The sequence below is a fragment of the Harmonia axyridis genome, chromosome 3 (assembly GCF_914767665.1).
Source record: "Harmonia axyridis chromosome 3, icHarAxyr1.1, whole genome shotgun sequence".
Lineage (NCBI taxonomy): Eukaryota > Metazoa > Arthropoda > Insecta > Coleoptera > Coccinellidae > Harmonia > Harmonia axyridis.
In genome coordinates this window covers 16,921,332-16,946,077 of record NC_059503.1, presented here as the reverse complement: position 1 = coordinate 16,946,077, position 24,746 = coordinate 16,921,332, and the positions used below count along the sequence as shown (strand labels likewise).

The window sequence follows — 24,746 nt, the reverse complement described above, 5'->3', positions numbered from 1 at the left end:
AAAATAATTTAAATAATGACCTTTTTTCTATAATTTATATTAATTTCATATCATTTCAGTAACTGTTCAAAATGATTACCTTGGATTTCAATATATTTATCAAATATTTTGATGAATAATCTACTACATCGCTTGAAAGTTTTTGCATCGATATGCAGGAATATCAATAGGAATTACCTATTGAATAAAATTCAGGTAAACATTTTGAAATCCAATTAAGACAAATTTCAAACAAAAGTAACTACTTTTTTCATTATGAATAGGAAGCTGCACCAAACCTTTCCTTTAAAAAAAAATCAAGTTGACGTTGAAATAACCTTGAAGTCAAGGTCAAGGTTAAAATGAAATATGTTCATTTTATTTCACCCATGATGAGCTTCTTTTCAAACAGGTATCGTAGAGACTATTCCATGTTATCGGTTTGTCAAAAATAAGATGTTTCCCTCAAAGGAATCAGAGATTTATACAGAGAATTATACAGAGACGACTCAAAAAGATGCAGCAAAATTCTGATGCAACCCGCCTGTGCCTGCGTTATTGGTTCTGCCAACAGGAAGTGAAAACAATTGGAGCAGTCATGATCCTTTCACGAAATTCAATTATGTCGACCAATGGAACGCTTTCAGTCCTATGGGAATTCCCCCGATACTGAAACAGTTCAAGGGAACTTCCTTTGGGACGTTTTTATCCGGCCATACGCCTGACCTATTATTTCGGAATAAAGTCAACAAAGTCAGACGAGTTTGACTTTCGTACAACTGTGAACATGAGACAGGGGATTGTGTCATCTTTTTTTTCCCGGGATGCTTAATAATTTATGAGCTTTCTTCGCCATTATTCGCAGAGTGCTCTTCTTTGATTGATTCCTTAGGAAGAAATTATTCAACATCGGAAGCTCTGGATTTAAAATTCGTTTCAACGAATTTTATTCAACAAATTTTTCGGATCAGTAAAAGAGTGCATTAATTTTATGAGTTTTTCTTGGAAAAAATCAGCAGTTTCTTTTTTCTGTTGGACAATGTCTAATTATTTCCAATTCCAGTTCAAATGCTGATATATCAGGAAATACTGTATTGTTGTATTAGAACGAAAGATTGAATGTTTAGGCATTTTAGTTGAATCACAAAAAGAGCCTTTCTCCGAAAGAATCATGTTAACACGTCATTTCTTTTTCCTATTGGAACCAAGCTCGAAAAGAAGCTATATATTAAAACCTGGATCGCGATATTGAAGATTTTGTAATGCTACTTTCGTTGTTGCTGGAAAAATGTCGAAGAAAGCTCATCGGAAAAAATACTGTGCTTGATAATTGTTATTCAGACTCTGCTCCATCGACAACAATTGTTTTTGACTCTAATGAAGAAGTGATTGTCTATTTCGAAAGCAATGAAGAATCTTTTTCCAAAAATAGAATTGAAAAGTTGGAGTGCATGTATCACTTTTCGAAGTTATAATGTTGAACGAACGAAAATCTGAAATTGCTTCTTATGCATTCGAACCATTATTATTATTCCATATCCAACAAATCTCGTCCTTGCATTCAACTCAGGAAATAGGGATCTTGGCTTCAGGACTGCTAATAGGGTGAATAATACACTCAGTTTCAACTGTCGACGTTCCGATCCTATTTGGGATCTTCTTCAGGACTGTAAAAGTATTTATTAAGAATTATTGGACAAATGAACAATCTGGTTACAACAATATTCACCCGCAACTTCACCCGCATCGTGATACATATGACTAAATTGGTGAGTGTTTATATTTATTCGTACCGTGGAGGAAAAAGTATGATTCATTTCATAATAATAATATAATAAAAAATCGAAAAGAAAATAAACTTATTCCACCTGAATCCTAGTCATTTCTTGTCTTTCACTATTATTGATGATTGTATATAGAAGTATAGTATAAGCCTATAAGACCGTTTTTTGAATGATTTTGTGTATTGTTTTTCGTATTGTTGTAACCAGATTGTTCATTTGTCCAATAATTCTTAATAAATACTTTTACAGTCCTAAAGAAGATCCCAAATAGGATCGAAACGTCGACAGTTGAAACTGAGTGTATTATTCACCCTATTAGCAGTCCTGAAGCCAAGATCCCTATTTCCTGGGATTATTATTATTATTATTATAAAAAAATGTTCAATTGAAACTGATATACATATTTAGAAAAAACGAAAGAATATTTCTGTGGTAATCACAACTACAAAAATGATATGAACAATACAATAATGAAAATCATTCAGAAATTGGGGATATCCTCGAAGATACTTGTTGTTTCGAAGAAGTCAATTGGCGAATGACTGACGGGCTCTCAAAAGCTCCGAACTTCTCGTCAGTGCTTATCCCATTCTTTTAAAATTTCAAAGCTTTATCATAAAAATTCGGGAAAATGGTTGATAGCACAATATTCTCCAGAAAAATTCGACGAAATCCTCTTAAAGCTAGCGCCTTTCATGTACAGATCAATCCCCCAATATAACATCGACAAAGAGGCATTGTCCAGCCAGTATCAGAATTCAATAAATTGATGGTAACGCCATAAAACAAGCATCCTAACAGCATTAAATCTCCCGAAAATCCGCGTTTTATTGTACGACTTTAGCAAGAGGGAAACAAGAAAGTATCCCAATAAAACGTTATGCGAGGAGGGAACAAATTCGAGGCAGCTACTTCTGTAAAAAGGTTTTATATAGACGTTGGCCCACTCAGATTGCGCCGTCCTTAAACTTTGCATGTAGGGAAAGAAGCGCAGCCCCCATTTTCTCTCAGATTGGTTTTCAATATTATTGGCTGTTACTTCTGGAATAGACCGGATGTGAGGCAGAAAGTTCAGGATACATTCAACGGATTTGGGTTGGCCCCGTTAAGGAGGGAACATCCGCAACCGTGCATCTGCCTCGGAAGAAGTTTCGCCGATGTGGAGCGAAAGCATTATTGAAGAGACAACATACGGTCGATATGAAAATTCAAAGCTTTCATTCGAATGCCTCAGAACTTCGTGCAGTGCTCATTTGATATTTTCTTGGGGAAGGCAAGGGCGAAATCGATCACCAGTTTCTTTCAAATGTATTGATATAAATACAGGGTGTCCCAATGAAAAGGTCCCACCCCCGATATTTCTTCTAATATAATGATTTGCGAAATTTACTTAGATTAGATTTACACAGTTTTTCTAAATATGTACTCTACTTGATTCATTCGAGAATAGAAAATCACGTTGAAACTGTTACCTAACCTCTGTCTAGGAAACAAACGTCAGTGCCTACGCCACTGCGAACACTATATTGAATGCGAAAAACGTTATTTCGGTGATGATTTTGGGATTTCGGTTTTCAAAAGTACATTGATTTTGGAAGTTGTTACCCGGAGGGTTGCCCCCTTGAGTAGACACTTTTGGTTTTTTTATCGGATTTCAAAAGATTTAACTAAATTTCATTCAACCAGTTGGGAAAAAATTCAAAATAATTTTAATAATGATCTTTTTCATTGATTCCATATTATTTCAGTAGCTGTTCAAAATAATGACCTTGGACCTCGATACATTTATCAATTCTTTCAATAAGTGATTCAAAGTTTCTGCATCGATTTTCTTGCAACCGTTCAAATGAAATTCAGTTAAATATTTTGAAATCCGATGAAAGAAGTTTCAAATGAAAGTTACCATTTTTTCATGAAGAAGACGAATCTGCACTAAAATACATACCTTTTCATTTAAGACAATTAATTTGACCTTGAAATAACCTTGAATAGAAGTTCAAGGTTAGAACAAATTATGTTCATTTTCTTTCCCTCTTGATACGTAACAACTAATATAATAATTTGCGAAATTTTCGACTCGAATTTCTCATATCAGTACTTTGGCAAGGAAGCGAAATCTTTTGATTGTCTCATTTCATTGTGTACAAACACAATAGGAAATAATACAAACTGAGTTACATTGGTTGCCCTACAAAAACAATGTAATTAGGAAGTTTGATATAATTTTTTTTATTTCAAAATCCGAGTTTTCATGTATAGTTTCGATTTTTTGTGAAAAGGTGCTTTAAAATGTGTTCAACACTCGGTTCAACACAAAAAGGCTCACAGATTACATTTAATTTAAATGATTTTCTAGTATTTTTGTGCACAAAAAAGTAGGACCATCAGAAGAGAAAATTCGTTTTCTTGCCAACATCCTGATCTGAAAAATTCGAGGCGGACATTTCTGAAAAAGGAAAGGAAGCTTTGAAATGAGGTATATCTCGACCTTTGTTCACTATTCAAATTTTTAGGGAGGATTCCTCGCGCCTTCGTAGAGGGTTGTGTTTTCAAGATACATTAAAGTACGGCAAAATCTGTCCCCCTATGAAAATTAATGTAATTAATGAATCTGCGTGAATTTCATTATAATACGAGGAATATCAGGGGTGGCTCCTTTTCATTGAAAATTTGTATAATAAACGAGTACAACATGTGACTTCAACCAGAAAAGAATGGAGGCAATAAAAAAATGAGAAAAGTGCTGGAGTCAATTAATATAAATCATGTAGGAGAAAATTCAGTATATGTGAATGAATTTAACTGAAAGGTATCAAAGATATCAAATTTCAAGAAAACTTCAAACTCAATTTAATAAAGGAAGGTAATCAAGTAAGGTTATGTCACATAATGTATACACATAATGTATAACTAATGAGTACTCACAATACTCACATATTAAACAGATAACGTAGTTGCGAATTGGCGAATGCGCCAGTAATAACTTTCATGGCAAAAATACCGAATACTGGTACAAAAACTTCGACCAGCCAAGGAAAGTCGTCATTTGAAGGAGTCATAATTTATGATGTACATGGATTATTTTAATATAATATGTTTTCAAACAAAATAACTTTAATTCCTAACATGATTGTTAATTTAGGAGTACAAATAATATAATGTCATGGGAAAACTTCTACATCAATTCAGTTGAGCCAAACTTTTTATCCAGTTCATAGCAATGCGTCATTGGGTAAACATTTATCGAAATAGATTGTTGAGAAATATTTCCGGACAATTTGACGCATTCAAATGGGGGACGCGATAATAGCTATTTAATTGGGCCATCTCTAAAATGATTTCTGACACAACAACTTGATTGTTACCTTTTTATGTTACGTATTATGTCATTTGGATTTGTTTTCTAAACAAAATGATGAGTATCCGCTCCGGTACAGTCCCGAATTCGCTTCAGTTCACACGTAAATTATCATCGAGGTCTATTAATGGTCGGTTCCATAAAACTTTGATTGACCGATCAACTCGTTGATTGTAGTTTTGAATCTATGGAAGTGTTAAAATGGACTGAAATTGGTCACAGAAATGATTTTATCGATCAAATCGCCACGATAAAAGTTTTATGAAATCCACTATTAGACTACTAAATCAATTCTAAAGCGACCCACAGACGTACAATAATATTGTACAGGGTGGGCAAATCAGCGAAGTAAGCGGCTATATCTCAGGTTCCACTCATCGTAGAGACTTGCGGTAAACATTTTTACCACTAAAGTATACGAGAAAATACACCTAATATTGTTTTGAAGTTCATATCTCTACCGCTAGGGAAGGAATAGCTATCGTCGAGTAGAAAAATGAATTTTACTCGAAAATGTTTCATATAAAGTTGAAGAAGAAATATCATCTCTGTAATCCTTTATCACTTCCGATTTTACGACATCAAATAAGGGAAGGGGAAAGATAGATAATGTCTGACTGACTGAAATGCCTGTAACTTCAGTTTGACTGAAGTCATTTTTGAGCAAATTGGATCTCGTCTGAGAGATAATATCTTGTTGATTGAGGACAAAATATACTCATGATAATATTTGTTTTTGCTGCTTTCGATAGGGGCGCTAAGTCAAGTGAAGTGACAATTCAAAAAGATAGAGAATTTTCAAAGGAATAAAGAGATGATATTTCTTCTTCAACTTTATATGAAACATTTTCGAGTAAAATTCATTTTTCTACCCGACGATAGCTATTACGCCCCCTAGCGGTAGAGGTATGAACTTCAAAACAATTTCCAGTATGTTTTCTTGTACACTTTAGTGGTAAACATTTTTACCGCAAGTCTCTACGATGAGTGGATCCTGAGATATAGCCGCTTACCTCGCTTATTTGCCCACCCTGTACAAATAGATTGCACTCAAAAATTGAGGTAGTCCATAGAAGTACAATAATATTGTCCAATATTGGGAGTTGTGCGATATATTTCAAAAATTTGTTCGAAATATAAACTTGTAAATCGAAAGAATTAAATTTTTGATAATTAAATTTTACAAAATAAATTGTACCACCGAAACAAAAGCCGAATTTTCAGCAGTAAATCAATAAAGTAGAGTGCAGAAGATGGTTCGGTCTTGAAATATCCTACAATTCAAGATCACTTTCTGCGACTCAATTCCAACCGTCACACAATCGGGAATTGGATGAATTTGAGCACGCATAATTTTCCAGTCGACAATCATTCTTCGATGGAAAATTATACAGTAGATTGTGCTCGAGTTCTCACTTCCCCAAAGCCTAGAGCGACAAGGCTGGTATTTCCACTTAGGCGGATAATCCATGGGGGAAAAATACGGAAATTACTCTTTGCGTTTTGAAGTGGATAAATAATATTTTCCCAAACTTTTCGGTATCACGTGTATGGTTTCTTAATCCCGTGGGTCCCAATCCCTCGGTTAGTTTTCCACCTTGTTGGAGAGCGTTCTAGTGAAACGTGTCAGGGATAGGATCTTACAGGGCCGAACACAAGATGAAAAGGGCTCGGGCTTGGTTCTGAAAGGGAACACTGTCCGGTTAGAAAATTCGATTTCGGCATAATCAGTGGTGGCTGTGGCGTCCCACGCAGAAACAATTCCATGAAAAAGGAATGTGTTGATCTACCCACCGTAAGTGATTCGTCTGACATGAATTTGCAGATATTTTACAAAAATGTCCACCAGCTTGAAAATCCAAGATTAACATTTGAATTTCATGCCTAAAGCCTTGACTCGATTTATAATTTGGTTATTTTCGGGGAGACTGGTTAGTCAAGAGAATTTGAAAGGTGCGTGAAGACTGTGTCGAATATTTCCAGGATCTCAGGATTTTGAATAGGAATGTTGCGAAAACCAATTTCAAAGATAGTATTGAGTACTATCAGATCCTAAAATTTCGCTTGAAAATATCCATAGATAATGATATAACACCGAATATAGTGAAAGAGGCTATGTGGAATTTATCTAGAGAATATTGTTCGTATTCATTAGTTGTGTTGTTAATTTTTTGTCTGAAGAAGTATCAATTTCTTGTCCAAAAAAGCAGACGCTCGAGTAGACGGAACATGTTTTTGATTCACCTTAATCTATTGTGAATTTTTTTTAGAACGTTACAAGTGTGTCAAAGCGATTGTAAATTGGTAGTAGACTTAAAATGCTTTATTCCGTAGAAGCATAGTATAAGGTAAGGATAGTAAGCCAACCGCCGTTTGACGGCAAGGAAATAGTCACCAGGGGTAGTTGGATTTGGATTTGGAGAAGTAACTCGATAATAGATGGCACTGAAACATGAGCTATAGACGGCGCATAAATAATACGATAATTCATTCAGTGGCGTGGTTGAGAAGGGGTCACATGACATTGCCAACAATTTTTATGTTATTATTAAGTTATCACAAATACACGCCACTGGCGTAAATGCTGCAGAAAAAATATCAGAATATAGAAATCTTCTGACCACTCTATTTCAAATATTTTAGTTCTTCAAAGTAACACCGATTTTTTCAGAGGGCTCCACTTTACGGACCAATTTTTGACAGTAAAATTCGAGTAAAACGTGAGTACAACTAGATGGCGCTTAACATCAACAAAATCGAAAAAAGCACTACACTGGCTTACTATCCTTTCCTTATACTATGGTAGAAGAAAGGGTAGAAATGATGAAATTATTTTTTTAGATATAACGGCTGTGCGGCATCCTGAAAAACATGTATTCGCTGCTTACGTTGTGTAACTGGACTGGTTGCCAAATTCGACGCTACAGATTCAGTCGGAAACAAAAAGAGGGTGCATGAAAGAGACGAAGCGAGGGACTTGGCTATTTTAGGTCATGTAGCATTGATCTAACCTTGCGTACTAGGAAATTGTCCGATGTATCTGATGTTCCACCAGCCTGAGTCACTGGATGATTTGCGAATTCAGATCATTAATGAATGTCGTCAAATTACTCCAGAAATTTCAAGAAACATACGTAAATCTTTTCAGCAAAACTTACATAACTACATGAAATTGATTGGTGCCCATTTTCAACTTTTAATAAACTTATAACAAAGGAAGTACTCTTCCACTATTTTATGTCATTTCGTTATCGATGAAAATTTTGAAGCGAAATTTCAGGATCGGATAGTACTCGATAACATCTTCAAAATGAGGTATGGCGATTATCCCTATTCAAAATCAAGGGGTTGTACGCACCCCTGTTAGGTGTTTGAACTTACGGAGATGCGAAGAGCGGAAAAGTTGTTCCCTCTCGGAGCAGAAATTGACAGGTCCGATCGATTTTCCTCATTTTCATTTCGAGGCCGGAAAATCGAGGTAATAAGTTTCGTTCGATCACACTGTATATCGGTACCAAACTATAGAAAAAAATCCTTATACGCATTCAAATTTGTCTATTTCGGATGCAATCGATCCTTCTCTTAAAATTTTCATATTTCTCGAAAATTAATACTGTGTTCTTTTTCCATGAACACAGCATCCCAAAAAACCCTCTCTCTAATCTGCTTGCAAGTAGCTAACCGAAGCAAATCCGTTCTCCGAAAGATATTTTTAGGATCAGAAAAACCTGATACTTTTTGCAGATTAAAAGGGTAGATAGCTGAATTCGTTCTTTCATTCTCGGCTTTACCGCAAATGCATTACCCTGCAAATTTTTTCCAGATCACTTCATTATTCAAACATTTAATTTTGAAATGCATCAGAAATGAAATATTCAAGAGGATAAACCGGACAACGCTGCATTTTCACCTTGAAAAAGTCAGATCGATTCGAACGAAGTCTGGAATTTTTAATTATCTCTGCTTATCACGGAAATATTTACGGTACTTTTATCGTTTAGTGGAAATGCAAGCTGTGTCAGAAAGATGTATTCCAAAGATATTGTTAAAATATACTCTGCCGTTCACGTTTTCATTGCAATAAAAGTGAAACTTTCTCTTAGAGCTAATTAAAAATGTGTATTAACATATGGAAGCATCCTTCCAATATAATATTTCATTACATTGCGTTGAAAAACTACAAATCCCTCAATTCTTCTTCATTTCAATATACGTGTGCTGATGAAATCATAGGTTGAATTTTATCTTCTACTTCTTCGATATCATTTACATGGTCAACCTTCATTAAAGATTCATATTGTACATTATAGCGAATATAAGACATATTTGAAAATATCGGGTCTACAACCTCATTTAAACTTTCGCAATCCACAGCGGAAAATCTCGCAAAAAAGGTTCATAACAATCTCATATAACTAATGTTGTTTCAAATTGCATTTATCTGGTTCATTACCAACAAAGCTAGGGATAACTACGTTACTAAAAAATAGTAATGCTGCTCTGGGGAAATCTAGTGTGGCAGTTTTCTCATTAGGAAGTTTTTGCAATGGAGAAAAAGCAGCATGAATCTAATTCCCTTCAGATGCATTCAGCATCCAACAATAACATAAATAGCAGATACGATTATCATTAGTAGAATTTACTGTGATTGATATTATTCCAACTGAACGTGCTTAGCGTTCTATTTCAATTAGAAAATGTTTCGTCCTTCATCAGAGGAGCCAGTTTTCAAGAAGATAATTAAATGAAATTGAAAAGATTATCTAGCAAAATTGCATACTGCATCATGGTTCTCTCGATGGTTCTTCTTGGTTGACACGATAGTGCAAATTGAATTGATGTAAAAGATTAGTACACAAAATTTCAATGGAATTACAAATAAATCGTAATATTTTTGAAGAACATATTTCGAACATATCATCCTCGACGTATAAAGTTTCCTTATTAGATATTGAGGCCTAGTTCCGGATTTCTTCTTTTTATTTATGAAGAAATTGAAAGAAATCTGTTTACGTGTCAGTGTTTCTTCCTTGTATAACTTTTCAATTTCATCGCATGGAAGAAATCGAGAAAAATTGTCTGACCACTAAAATATTTGAGAGAGTTATACATCAAGTTCTAAATTGAATTTGCCGTGGCGAGTTTCATCATTCTATGAGCTAGTTGATAGTCAAATTGTATCCTTCCTTCATCAGCTTCATTATGCTAGTCGGCAATACTATCTGCACTCCATATGGGAAGCACAATATATAAATTCGAATAATTCAGTCTCGAATTCAGTGCATTTCGAGTAGGTATGTAGCAGTAATGATACCATAATTATATTGCTATCATATATATGAAGTGAGATAATTGAAAATGGAATTTCCTGGTGATATTCGAATGATTGAATACGTATTAGTTGAATACTCTAGATTATTAGTCAAAATAACACGAAGCTGTTACGAGTGGCTGTAATTAATATAATTATTCCTCTCAGAATGAAAATACACCATTACAAAACTACTAAAAAACAGTGATTTGCCGAGTCAAATAATAATAGTTAACTCTTGAGAACGCCATAATAAAACACTGATAGACAACAAAAGCCAAAGCAGAATAGTAACCAGCAACACTTAACTTTCTACGATGCACATAGAATCGTTCTGCAGATTGAACATAGAAAACGTTTCATTAGCCATAAAAGCAAGTTATTTGAAATTGAAGTTAAAAATAGAGGGCTCGGACCAGAGGTCTTCAATTTTATTGCTGTTTTACTGTAAAACGAGTGGTTGTTCGAACAGTTAAATTGAAATGCGAATAACATTGATTAGGTACTTTGATTGATGACTGATATTGCGTAACTTTGGAGGGGTCACTTTTAAACTATAAGCAGAAAGTATATTATAACGGAACATATAAAGAATACATCAGTGATCGATACGATATGTAATAATTACGTTCAATTTTGGCATAATGACACATTGATTATGTCATTACATATAGTAATGTATGAACTGTTTCACGAAAGAAAAAAATTATGAATTCAATCTTCGAGCACAAAGAAGAGTATGTTGGTGTGGCGCCTCAGAGTAATAAATTTAGATAGAGGGATCATATGTAATTTTTCAGCAAGCAAATTTTGTCCCCAACATGAACTATCAAATTTGACATGAAGCGTGCGGAAATTAAAACATATCAGGGATACGCTCGGTGATACGATATTTCACTTAATTCGAGAGTTTCTCCACAAAGAACGCTTTTCTTATATCCCATAGTGAATCAACGTTTCATATTAACTCAAAATATATTCAAATAAATACCTTAATATATCAGACATTCAGAAAACAAACTTCAAGCGCGCCAAACTAGGTTAAACAACGGATGACACTAGGAGAGCAATAGTTGCCAAACCTTGGATTTCAGCAGGTAAATACAAAAAATAATAAAGATTCTGTTTATTACAAATTCGACAATTAGGAGAAATTTTGGATTGCAAATATCCAAATTTGCATATTTAATCGGGAATCACTCAAATAAATATATTTCATTCAATATAATATACATTCATATTGATATAGTAAAATTGTGGATTTGAAAATATATCACAATCCGACAACCTAATCTAACCATGTTGGGATATATCAAAATTGCGTATACTTCCTCTATTTATGTTTATTACTGTATGTGTGGCGCATAAAATCGAATTCAGTGTTTCGATGATGGTACTGGTAATTGACAAATGTGGCTATTTGATGTTCATGTAAATTTATGACAGATAAATAAATCAATTGTCAATTTTCATGTGCATTTTGCTTCGGAATTAGTCTTTGGTCGTTTTTTCGAAGTCGTTATGAAGTACTGATAGTCATCGCGTTACAAATGTGATTAGCATTTATAAGAGGCCGAAAATTTCTTCTGCACTATAATTGGAAGTACTTTTATGGATCTGGTTAAGAGATCATTATGAAATTTCTCACGAGATTGACATTATCTTTCTATTAACAAATGCAAATTTTGATTCGATCAAATCTGGAGTTTAAGAATTAACGAGAAATATTATATTATCATATATAAAAAAAGTTGTAAGAAGCATATTACACACAACTAGAAGAAGTTAATTCTAGGAGTGAGCAATTGTCTTACAACTCGATTTGTGAACTATACTTTCTCTACGATCGAAATAATTTCAAAAAAGCAAAGATTATCGGCTACACGGGCTGTTGTTAATTCGTTTCCGTGAAAACTACTGAAGCTTTTATCTTATTGGTTATTCGCCGTGCGATTCACTTTACAGATGCTACCGTATTGGTTGTTGATCGTGCTTTCTGTTTAAGGTAAAGTAAATCCCACAGTTTCAGGTTGTACAGTGCAGTTACATAGTTAGCTATGTACTATTTTCGTCATTTTATGTAGAGGGAATATGAAAACAATATTTCCATTGCGTTGTTATACGCTGCACTTCGCATTGGATGTAAATACATTTCTCGTTATTTTACGCTGTTGGATCCGGTTCCAGAGAAAAATATCGAAACAGTAATACCCCAGAATTCGAATCCGAAGCTTTTTATTACATCTCCTCCGGGCATAAATTTATGTACCCCCCAGCCTTCAATAATATAACCAAGCTACTCTATATTCTTTTTACGATGCAACAAGCAGCGAAAATTTAATTTTCGCATCGTAAATCAGAATTAATTTCGGCACAGTCTACAATTCATTTAATTCTGGCAGGAAGAATCTGTGTTCCGTAGTTGATCTCACCCCGGGATCTTTTCCATTAGAGCCCCCGGCATCCACTTTATCATCCGCGTTCAAGGCCCGGAAACATTAGGAAAATATAAATAACAATACTTATGTATTTGCAGTCTTGCCCAACTTTTATGCGGGGGCATTAGCCGTCGCCGGGAGTGTGGGCCCAGTTGGAAGGGCCCCGATAATGAGCAGTGCTGCCGAAATTGGCGTGCTACCAGGATATTAGCGCCGCCACCGAATTATTGGGGCAGACCGCGACAAATGAATTTGGCCCGACTTGGCGGCGATAGTGGATTAGGTCTAATACTTTTATGACCAACGTGAGGATTCGTCAGGCTATTCAGGTTGGTCGTAGGATGACTGGGGAGATAGCGGACGGTTTCTTGTCGCCATTACCACGATCTCTAATTCCGTCGCCGCAGTTCGATTAGGGAATTTCGTTCCCGAAATGAAAATTAAAAAGACATCCCCCTGCCTTTGTTGGCTCCGAATTTCGGGGATGGGAAGATTGTAATCAGATTCGGAAGCTCATCAGTTGATGAGTTTCTGAATTGAGGTTGAACACAGAAGAGTATTTTCAATTGATATTTATTCTTATTGAATACTATTTGGCCTACTTCATTATTGAAAAAGAAACACGGCGAATTCAACATACAAATCACAATTATACATAAGTAAGAATTCACTGCTTCCCTTCACAAAAAAATCTAATCCGAATATAATTTTCAGCAATTAATTAACTTCATAACTATCAGAGTTAGGATGGTATAGTTCTTGCTATCTTACTCTAACTACTCCACAAAAACGCTTGTCCAGATGTTCGTTTGAACTCTTACCGCAACAGATAAAACCACGGAGGAACGCTTTTTAATCCCTGGTGTTGACATAGTATATTCTAAAACAAGTTGCAGAATGAGCTCATATTCCAACACGAATGCGAAATTCGAAAACGAGCGACGAAGGAGAGAGTAGCAGACCAGTAATATTATTGATGAAATTAATTAGAAAAAGTAGTGGAAATTTTATTAGTTAATCTAACCTAGTGCTTTTTGTATTCCATCAAACATATTTTCTTGGATGATGATGAAATTCTGGACAGCATAACGGTCGAAATAGTTATTTATAATACAAGTGCAGAAGGCATTGATATTCTTCCACGAGTTCAAAATTCAAAAACGAGCCACGAAGTGGCGAGTTTTTGAATGAACGAGTGGTAGAATTAGCCTTCTGTACGAGTATTATACATTATTTTCTCTAATTCATTGCATTTTCATTGAAATTAATGAAATATTTCCATAAATATCATTTAGTGATTTTTGCATTGAAAAATGTTGGTTGGCAGAACTGATTTCTTTAAGGCAAATTGATGAATTGACAGATAAAGCCGTGGCGGAAAGTTCGGAGTACCAACATAGAATAATAAAATATAACCATTAAAACTGTGCGTTTCTGATATATTCTCGCACGATTTTGTTCTACAAGATGTGGAAGAATGAACGGAATAACCACAGAATTAGAGAAATGTTTTTTCCTTATATCAGAGCCCATTTTTGTTTTTTTTTTTTCATCTTTTTGTAACAGAATGCTCATAAATACTCTGTTTCATTCGTAAAACCTTCACTGTCTGAATATGAATTTGAAATAAGTTCGCGGTTACACAATGTAATCTTCAAATGATCAATATCCAATTTTATTGGTATGATAAACATAGAAAGTACAAAACTTGTTTTTTAAATCAAGGTGAGTTGTTTAAATATATAATATAATCTATTTAATGTTTGGTATTAGCAATTCCGGAGAATATTAGAATTGGCCGAGAGTGCAGATTGGAATAAGAATGTATTTTATGCTCAGTATGGGCACAGCAAATATTGAATTTTGAAGAACATCACAATATTAGTGTAAGCTAGCTAAGCGTTCAACAACCTTCATGTAAAATTAGTTAAGTATAATTTTTTCCACTAACTAATATATAAAAATGAAAGCTGATATAATTCAAAGATGAAAACATCGAATATTACCGACTCTCTCATCATATTTACGGCTTTCACACTCAGTTTAGATCTGCGAATTGATTATTCCAATTAACGCACATGTATCATGACACTCATTGCTAATTCAATGGAGGATTTATAAGTGCTACTGTTACATGTCTTGAAGGGTTAGTTACTATACCATTACGTTCACGAATTCTCCAAACTACGAACTATGTATTCAAGTTTATCGCATGAGTAAAAGCGATATTGCTCGAGTACATCGAACGGCCTTACTCTATTAATATGATATTGCACGGTTCACGTTTCGTGAATAGAGTATATAGCAATTTATTTTCCCCTCAGGGCTTCATACACTGCGATATGGGTCATGAATAAAGAATTTCCTGTCTCCGTATTTGTCCAAACGTCATTCTCAGTCCTCACGCTGTCTGAAGGTCGTCCATGATATGACAATATTCGGTTTATGGATGGAAGAAACATTGATTTTTTCTTTCAAATTGCGATCATTGTACCTACGAAACGCGCTGACAAATTGAATTTGAGTGAAGAACCGCTAATTCCATAATAATAATTTTCGATAATTTCAGAAAATATATTCTCCACTGAAAATTGTAGGAATATCTATGAATATTTATAAAATTTTGATACATAATAATAACTATTGTTTTTGAGTCTCCAAAGATTTTGGGGTGACAAACATTTCCTTTTATTTTCGAGATTATTTTCTTGATTTCAAGTTTCCAGCAATTTATTCGGAGCCAGGAAATTTATTGCCTTACAGTAAATACTTTCAGAAATGTTTTGAGGAGCAAAGAATTTTTACAAGTTGAACGTTTACCGATAAACTCCTGTTTTTACTTGAGTTTGAAGATTTTCATTCAATAAAAAATATGATATGTTATGCCTTCACACCAATAACGATGGTTTGAAAGCAATATTTACCAATTTGACTATAAGCTACTTTTTCACTTATATCACCGATGTAATATGAGAGAGAAGTGAAATTTTTTGATATATGTATTTGATTTATGGCAATTCGTCATAGTTTCTGTTCCAGTGTATTCTTTATGAGTGAACCATTGTGTGCAGCTGGTCTATTATATTTTCTCTTTCAGTTTCGCTTTTGATTTACAGAATGGTAAAAGCTCTGTGAATCATTGATTGAAATGCTAAAATTTTGTGCGAATGTGGGTGATTTTAGTCTAGTTGTTGAAAATATTAGTGGATATGGGTTTTCTCTACTTATATAATACAATTTTTTGGTTTGACTGTGATAGGGAAAGGCTAAGGAAGTTATGTGGATAGTTGGTTCTTTTTTCAATTTGATTTTTTTGTTTGAGTGGATATTGTTTAAATAATTTAGAAAATTGATCTAGTTGTCTTGATATTGGTGAGAGGTAAGCCAATATGTCTTTCACAAATCGATACCAAAAGTATATTTTTACCGGTAATTTTGAGTTTAAAATTTCATGTTTCAAATAGGACATAGAAATATCTGCGAGACATGGGCTCAACGGTGTCCATAGCTAAAACTGATAAGTCGTTCATTTTTAAAACTTTCTAGAATTATTATGAACTCGCAGTGCATCACAGGATTCACATGTGATTGCTCTAGATACTCAGAAACTGAATTGATGGTTGCATTTGTCGGAACATATTCTCTATATCCAGACTTGAATGGTGCGAAATAATCTTACCTTGATTATCAATGGAGAAGATTCCTATTCCGTCGCCTCCCCTTATGGAATACTCGATGCTGCTATCACCACCCGGTAGATCGGCATCCGAAGCGTTCACTTGCATCACAAATGTGCCGACCGGTAGGTTTTCTTTCACTTTTCCCTCGATCACCGCGTCACCGAATTGAGGCGTGTGCACATTCTCGTTCACGTCAACCACATTTATCGTCACACTAGTTTCGGACGACAAAGAAGGATTTCCTTTGTCGTTCGCGAACACCACCAGGCTGTGAACTTGCCGCTCCTCGTAGTCCAAAAGCTTGGTGGTCCGGATGGTGCCCGATAATTTGTCTATCTTGAAGGTGCCGTCGCTGTCCGTGTCTTCCAGGCTGTAGATGACTTCTCCTTCGGCCCCCAGGTCTGGATCGGAGGCCATGACGACGGCGACGACGCTGCCCTTCGGCACATCCTCTCGGATCTTAACGTTGTAGCTGGACAGGCTGAATTTCGGGGCATTATCATTAATGTCGTCTATGGATATCCGCACCATAGCTTCCGAATACAACGCAGGATTATCTGGACCCTTGCCTCCCCCATCAGTGGCTCTTATTCGCAGCTCGTAAAGATCCTGCCTCTCCCTGTCCAGATTATTGGAAACCGTCAGCACCCCCGTTATTTTATCTACCGTGAAGTCCTTAGTATCCGTTGCCAACGAATACGTCACTTTGGCATTGTCGCCCGAATCCGCATCAGTCGCGTTAGCTCTGAAGATGGCGGTGCCGTTCAAGGCGTTCTCAGTCACGCGAAAACTGGCCAGGGATTTCTCGAATTTGGGCGCGTTGTCGTTGACATCCAACACGGTTATCGGCAGTATCCTGGACGCGGATTTCTGGGGTTTACCCAAGTCGTATACCGTTACGTTGAGGAAATAAAGGCTTTCCCGTTCCCGGTCCAAATGCCCGATTACCTTAAGCTCGGCGGTCTCCATATCCAGGCAGAATTGAGAATACTTATCCCCGCCAGAAATGCCGTATATCAGTTTTCCGTTATAACCCAAATCTCTGTCCTGGGCCTTGAGCTTGACGAGGACGGTGCCGAGGGGTACGGACTCGTTCACTTTAATTTCCACGGGAAAATGTGTGAACTCTGGCGTGTGAACGTTCTGGCCGTATCTCGACGGCATCATGGCGAATTGCTCCTCGACTGGCTGCTTGTTATTGTTCTCTGCGGCCGAAATAATCTCTGTCAGTCGTCTCGCTACTCCCGTATCTTTACAGTCAAAGGCACCTGTGTCGTCCTTCAGTATCCCGCCATTCTGACCGACGTTTCTCTTCGTATTAACCAGCTTGAATCTGACGCTGGTTATATCGGCGAAATGAGTGCCGTCAGTCGCCGTGACGTTTATTTCCCGTTCGGCAGCCCGGACGTCACTCAGATCGCAGCTCACCGTTATTGTGCCGGACGTCGAATCGATCCTGAAACAATCGTCTTCGTTCCCGGACACGATCCTGTAACTTATGATGTTTCCAGCGTCGAAATCGATCGCCGACAGCGTTATGATCTCGGAACCTATCGCTGCGTATCGGGAAACGTGGCCGAAGCAGTCGATCTTTTCGAATTGCGGCCGGTTATCGTTGATATCCTTCACTTTGACCGTTAATTGCATCTCCGTTTGCCTCCTGTACGGCATGCCCCAATCGGAAGCTCGCAATCTAAGGACGTATTTCCGCCGCATGCTCTCGTAGTCGAGCAGCGCTGTCGTTTTTATCGCCCCTGAGAAGTGGTCGATTTCGAACGGGACCTTGTTCAAATTCGCAATATGATAAGATATGTAAGCGTTCTCGCCGCGGTCCTTATCTCTGGCGTGAACGGTGGTTACCGAGGTTCCTGCCGGCATATTTTCGTCAATCCACAAGATTTGCTCCGATCTATCGAATATAGGGTCGTTATCGTTGGTGTCTTCGACGTAAATCTTCACCTTGGCCGATGATTGTTTTCGAGTGCCCGCGTTCCCTTGGTCTATCGCCGAGACGGTGAGGCTATAAAATTGCTTACTTTCAGCGTCTAAAAGCACGGCGGTGTAGAGCATGCCCGTCTCGGGGTTGATCGTGAACTCTCCGCCCTCGTTGCCGCCGACGATTTCCAGAAACACCTGAGCGTTTTTTCCTTCGTCGGCATCGGTTACTTTCAGCCTTATTAGTGCGGTGTTAACGGGCGCTGTTTCTGGCACTTTGACGTCGTATATCTCCTTGTTGAACACCGGAGCGTTATCATTCAAATCCGTTAATTGGACCGGGACAGATTTGTAACTCTGTTTCGGCGGAATTCCACGATCCACTGCACGCAGTTGCAGTTTATATCCCTGCGGTGTGCTCTCTCTATCTAACAGCTTCAAGACTTCTATATTGAATTCGCCTTTCTGTTTGGTCGGCCGGATGCGAAAGTGGCCGTCTGGGTCGCCGTCCACTATCTCTAAGCTGCGGATTTCCCCGTGAATCCCGCTGTCCTTGTCTGACACGTTAACGATGGCGTAGATGTCGGCGTTTGAATTCTCCACGATCTCGGGGTGTCTCCTGATGCGTATCTCCGGAGAATGAAAATTCACTTTTTTAACTCGCACCCTGACCTTTGCCCGGCTGAGCATCCCAATGGATCCCTGTCTGTGGAAACCCCCTCTGTCTTGTGCCAGCACGGTCAGCTCGTAGTAGGTCCCCTCGTTGTATCTTAATGGTCTGCTGAGAGAAATAACACCAGACATCGGATGAATCGCAAATTTGTCGGTTTCTTCCAGAAAGCTGTAATAAATTTCACCGTTCCTACCGAGATCGGCATCCTCGGCAACTACTCTAAGTATACTTTGATGTATGGGCGTATCCTCGTAGACGGTCGTGTTGTATTCGGTAGGATAGAATAGGGGGTTGAGATCGTTCGTGTCGAGCACTGTCACCAAGACGGAAGTGTCCGATTCGTACTGCACCTTTTGTTTTCCCTCTCTGATCGCGGCAGTGGCGCGCACTTTCAAGACAAACCGATCTTTCCGTTCGCGGTTTAGCACATCGTTGTTACCTGTCCTAGTCCGAATGAACAAGAAACAGAAATCACCCACTAAACGATCCTCCGCCTTGAAGAACTTGTCCTTGTCCCCCTCGACGATTTTGTAGCGGACGTCGGTGAACGTATGGGGCCGCACGAAGATCCCCATACGATTGGACCCTGGGGCCTGAGTTGCGTAGGTTTTCGCGACACTGTTCTCTGGTATGCTGACATTGTAAGTTGGTTGCGTAAATTCGAATTCTATTTCAGAGAGGTATGTTTCTTCGGATTTTACGAGTCTGAACGCAAACACCAAGACCAGGAAGGCGAATGCGCAATTCTGCATCATTTCAGCTCATCGCTGCAACACCTGAAAAACAAGAAAATCTTTTATAATCATTTCAGAAAATAGGGATTTATTCATCAGTATAGCATGTTATTCAGACAGTGCCGCACCTGGCGCACACTAGACACCGCTGCTGCCGTAAGACTTTTTTCTCGTGCAAGCAAAGCAATGGCAATGGCCGAAGTTGAGGCCTGTTTCGAGAACCTTTCTATAGAGAAGGTAGTATTGGATAACATGTAGCTCTTGCTCACTAATAAAGGGGAATTCATGATAAAACATGTGTTTTCATTAGTTGTGTCTATATCATTTTCCACAATTTGAGTTATGGATCAACTCTAAACTTATGAATTCAGCTCAATCTATGAATCTTCTCTTGTTTACAAGTACCAAGTCAGTTGAAAAATATTCATATAATATTGAATAAATAAATTATTAAATAATAAGTGGAATAATATTCCACTTATTGTTACAATATTTTACTGAAATTCAAGTTATGTAAGATTCAAAAATATTAATTACATTCACAATATTATTTTTTTCATTTATAAAGAAATTTTCGTCGTTGTTAGGTTTCATAAACAGAAAAGGAATTGAAATTTATTCATTCAACTAAGATTGAATTCTGGGCGAATTGTAGTAAATGGAAAGAAGAAATTAAAAATAAGAAGTATCAAGTGAGAGTTGAGGTGAGTATCCACATCTCGGTAATTTTGTTAGCCGAAGATAAGGCCGGTTTATTAAACTTTGAGTCACGAACGTGCTCCGAAGTTTCAGAACTAACTCTGGAAATTTAAGACTTCTTCAGAACAATGGAGAATCGTGCATGTTTATCAAATGTCATTGGAGCTGAATTCGATAAATTCAAAGCGAAAAAATTCAACTTTCACAACAGCCTTTTACTCTTCCTTATGAGAATTGCATTGAGGAAAAGTTTATGCTATGTCATTGTCTTTTCATTGAAGTAAACAGCTTTTTATCGCCACTTACTGAGTCGTTAAATAATTTACTCAATCTCGAAAAGCACCTATAGAAATTCTATTTCACGTCTTGCACTTATACAGAATTCATGAAGATGAATCAAGGAAAACAATGTCTAAAGGTGAAACCGAAAAAGTACATATCAGGATGAAGTTTCACCGAAATGATATATGAACATTTCACGAAAAAATATTGAAGACTAAAGAATAAAAACAACTTTAGGAGGTGTACAGAATTTATTACCTGCATAATCGACCCGGTTCACGTTGAATTATTTGACAGTAGACGTTAAAAAGTGAATTTTTCAAAGGTTATAATTTTTAAGTAAGATGTTTGTGATGTAACTAATTTTTGAGTTTGAATTGTGTTGATGAACTCAATATGATATCAGTCTGAAAATTCTGTTATCAAAAGGAAAACTTAACAAATGTAACTTGAGGTAAATGCCAATTCTTGAAGCTCCCAGAAACAAGCGTCAAAAAGGTATTATGTAAAAGTCTTTACCATCTAGGAGGAATTGAATCTACAGATTTTATTATTCTGAATATAGGCGTCAAATATGCACAAAAAAGACAGGGGTTGAAAAAGGTTTCAAAAATATTGAGGAAACGTCAACTTCAACGTCAAAATTATAAACCAGAGTAAGAGTTAACCACAGTAAAATGACTGTCATTGAAGGTGAATAGCGATAGACCGGTTTCACTCTTTTTAGAGCTTATCAGTATCGCATAGCCCAACTCAATGAATGAGTATTGGATTTCAATCAAATACCCTCCTTTATGCATTGGGTTGAGCAATTCTTGTGAGCTCTAAAATGGGCCAAACCAAAACTCAACCCTGATGACAGCACATTTTTCTGTAGTTTCCTCTTGACCTAGATTTCCATCAGTCCGACACGCTTAAGGGATTTGCAGCTTGCTAGATCTAGATCCGATAGGTACTTGAGCCAATCAAACAGGAATACCAACCCATGTCCAACGCTGATTAGAAACCCCTGGAGTTCAAGACGTTAAAAGCCCATCCTACCAATAACCGCAGTTCCTCTAATTGATGCTTTATTATGTCAATGGCGACCCAACCAGAAATTCAGTTTCTAATCCCGAATTGAATTCAGACACAATGAAGACTGAATATAAATGAACGTAGGAGCTATGAATATTTCTTCCCATCTTCCCCGATTGGGTCAACAATCTTGTTGAACCAACATATCCAACGTCAGCCACAATGAGCACGTGGAATAATAATGAATATTCATTTGGCCGAACGAATTCACTGTACGGATAGACTGGATTTGACATGTTTTGCATATTGCATCAGCGGCTTTATCGAATACGGTAGGCATTCTTATGCTCGTGCATAGCTATTTATGTATCAATATACATGATGCAAATTCAAAGATTATTCATAAATATTGAACGATTAAAAAATGAATAAGAATTATGTAATTTTTAGAATTGTATTTCTGCTGATACATTTATGCTTTTCTCTGAAATAACCTTTTTCGACAAAAAAAGGGTGGTTCATTGGTGAACAGAAAAACTAAAACAGTGAATAGAGGACATCGAGGTGGTTCTAAATTTACCCCATTTATTGGGTCTGACTGCCTTGCCTACCGAGATACAGGATGATTCGTGAATTTTGCTCAATTTTTCCGAGGTCTTAACAAGCGTACCACCAAGTACATTTTTTTCAGATTTGGCCGAGGGGTATCTCACTGAGGCAATTTAGTGTACACTTACAAGGAAGTGAGGGGGAAATGAAAGACAATGAGAGGAATTTTTTTTCAAATTTCGAGTTCAAGATTCTCATAAACTGTGAGCTCTACGAACAATCGGTAAGCGATGTAAGAATAAACCATCTCCAATGAGCCGAATTTCGTACTTATTTGAAAATTTTTATTCGAAAAATTTCACTAAACTTTAACCCTTAAAAAAAACGCAAAAATTAAAAGTTCCTACTTGGGAAATTTATACCATTCTTTCGATTAATACGATGACGTGGATCGCGAAAAAGATTGCTGTTAACCGATTTCTCCATTATTTCAGAATTTAAAGGTTGAACACTGAAATTTTCAAAAAATTTTGATAATATTCTCAAGACTGTCAGTTCTCCTTGAGGCAAGATACGGACTTGAAACCTCTATATGTTTCAGATCATATAAGAAACTTTTTTGTTTGAGGGGCATATGAACAATATTTCAGGAGATATTACGGATTTTGTGTCGAAATTCAATTTTTACGGTTTTTTCCAAATTTCGAGTTCAAAATTCTCACAAACTATGAGCTATACGAACAATCGGTAAGCGATGTTAGAATAAACAATGAGCCAAATTTCGTAATGACCTGAAAATTTTTTGTTCGAAAAATGTCACTAAAATTTTCAATACATAACCCTTAAAAAAAAACTAAAAATTAAAAGTTTCTACATGGGAAGTTTTTATCATTCTTTCGATAATTACGATGACGTAGATCGCGAAAAAGGCTGCAGTTAACCGATTTGTTCATTATTTCGGGATTTATAGGCTGTAAAGTGAAAATTTCAAGAAAATTTTGATGATATTCACGAGGCTATCAATTTTCCTTGAGGCGAGATATGGACTTAAAACCTCAATATGATTTAGATCACAGCTCGATCTATAAAAAAGCGTTTTGTTTGAGGGGGCTATGACCAATATTTCAGGGGATATTACGGTTTTTGTGTAGAAATTAAATTTTTGCTGTTTTTTCCAAATTTCGAATTAAAAATTCTCACAAACTATGAACTCTACGAACAATCGGTAAGCGATGTTAGAATAAACCATTCCCAATGAGCCGAATTTCGTACTCACCAGAAAATTCAATTAAAATTTTCAATACCTACCTAACCCTTAAAGAAAAAAACGTTATTAACATTATTAACGTAAATTAAAAGTTCCTCTTAATTAGAATCTCCATATTGGATAATGGCTATCAATCAAATCTCGTGAAATTATCTCCAGAAAGAAATAAATACAGAAAAAAGAAAATCTCGATTTCAGTTTCTTCGAGATATCTCGGAGAACCATTGGAGATATTTTTGAGCTGTTAACACCAACACACTAAGCCCTAAATAACGCAACTTTTTTGTGATTCAAGTCACAATTTTCGATATCCCTGTAGTGCCCCTCTAAATAGTTCTAACCCTGTATAATTCAATGGAAAGCATAAAAAGAAATTCTGAATTTTTTTCCGATAAGCCCGTCAAAACATAATTTACTACGAACCTTAATTATATTAAAATGGTAAACCGAGAACCCGAAATGGATATATTTTGATGAAAATAAATGCTACATTATTCATGTTTCTACCTGGCCAATTATAATTTCAAGAGCGGGATAGATGACCGTTATAAAAACCATAATTTTATGAATGGATATTTGTGAACTGTCACAACCGAGGACGTCAGCAAAAGAACGACGGAAGAAAAATAATGAATATTCATACATCCAGGCGAACTCTCGATCCGTGTAAACTGGAGTTGACATGTTTTGCATACTGCATCAACGTGTGTAAGTCTGCCTGAATATCGAAAGTAGATTTCCATAACGTAGTGGAGCGTACGGGAAAATATGATTTGCCTGATCTGTAGCCTTTGTTGGTGCCAGCTCCTTCGAAAATAAATCTCTCGAAGCGAAGGGAAGTAATGTTGAATGAACAAAGTTAGATACAGTAGGTACGTCGGTTCTTTTCATGTCAAGGAATCGATATTTCTACTCAGAAAATGTCACGAAATCGATAACAGAGTTTTGATACAGCAAATAAAACGTGTGATTTGTCGAATTTGTATGGAAATTATTCGTTTAATATCGTTGGCTGTAAATACAGATAATGACCTGATTCG

General features: G+C 36.5%; 1 protein-coding gene across 13 annotated transcripts in view; it reads right to left on the bottom strand.

The window, feature by feature from the left end:
- Positions 1-24,746, bottom strand: part of LOC123677093 (fat-like cadherin-related tumor suppressor homolog) — a 439,236-nt gene that overhangs the window by 258,653 nt on the left and 155,837 nt on the right. For all 13 annotated transcript variants that reach the window (XM_045613559.1, XM_045613562.1, XM_045613564.1 and 10 more), the window contains one exon: positions 16,550-19,934. In XM_045613559.1, the coding sequence (XP_045469515.1) occupies positions 16,550-19,913 (3,364 nt within the window). In that variant the 5' untranslated portion in view covers positions 19,914-19,934. The remainder of the gene's footprint in view (positions 1-16,549; positions 19,935-24,746) is intronic.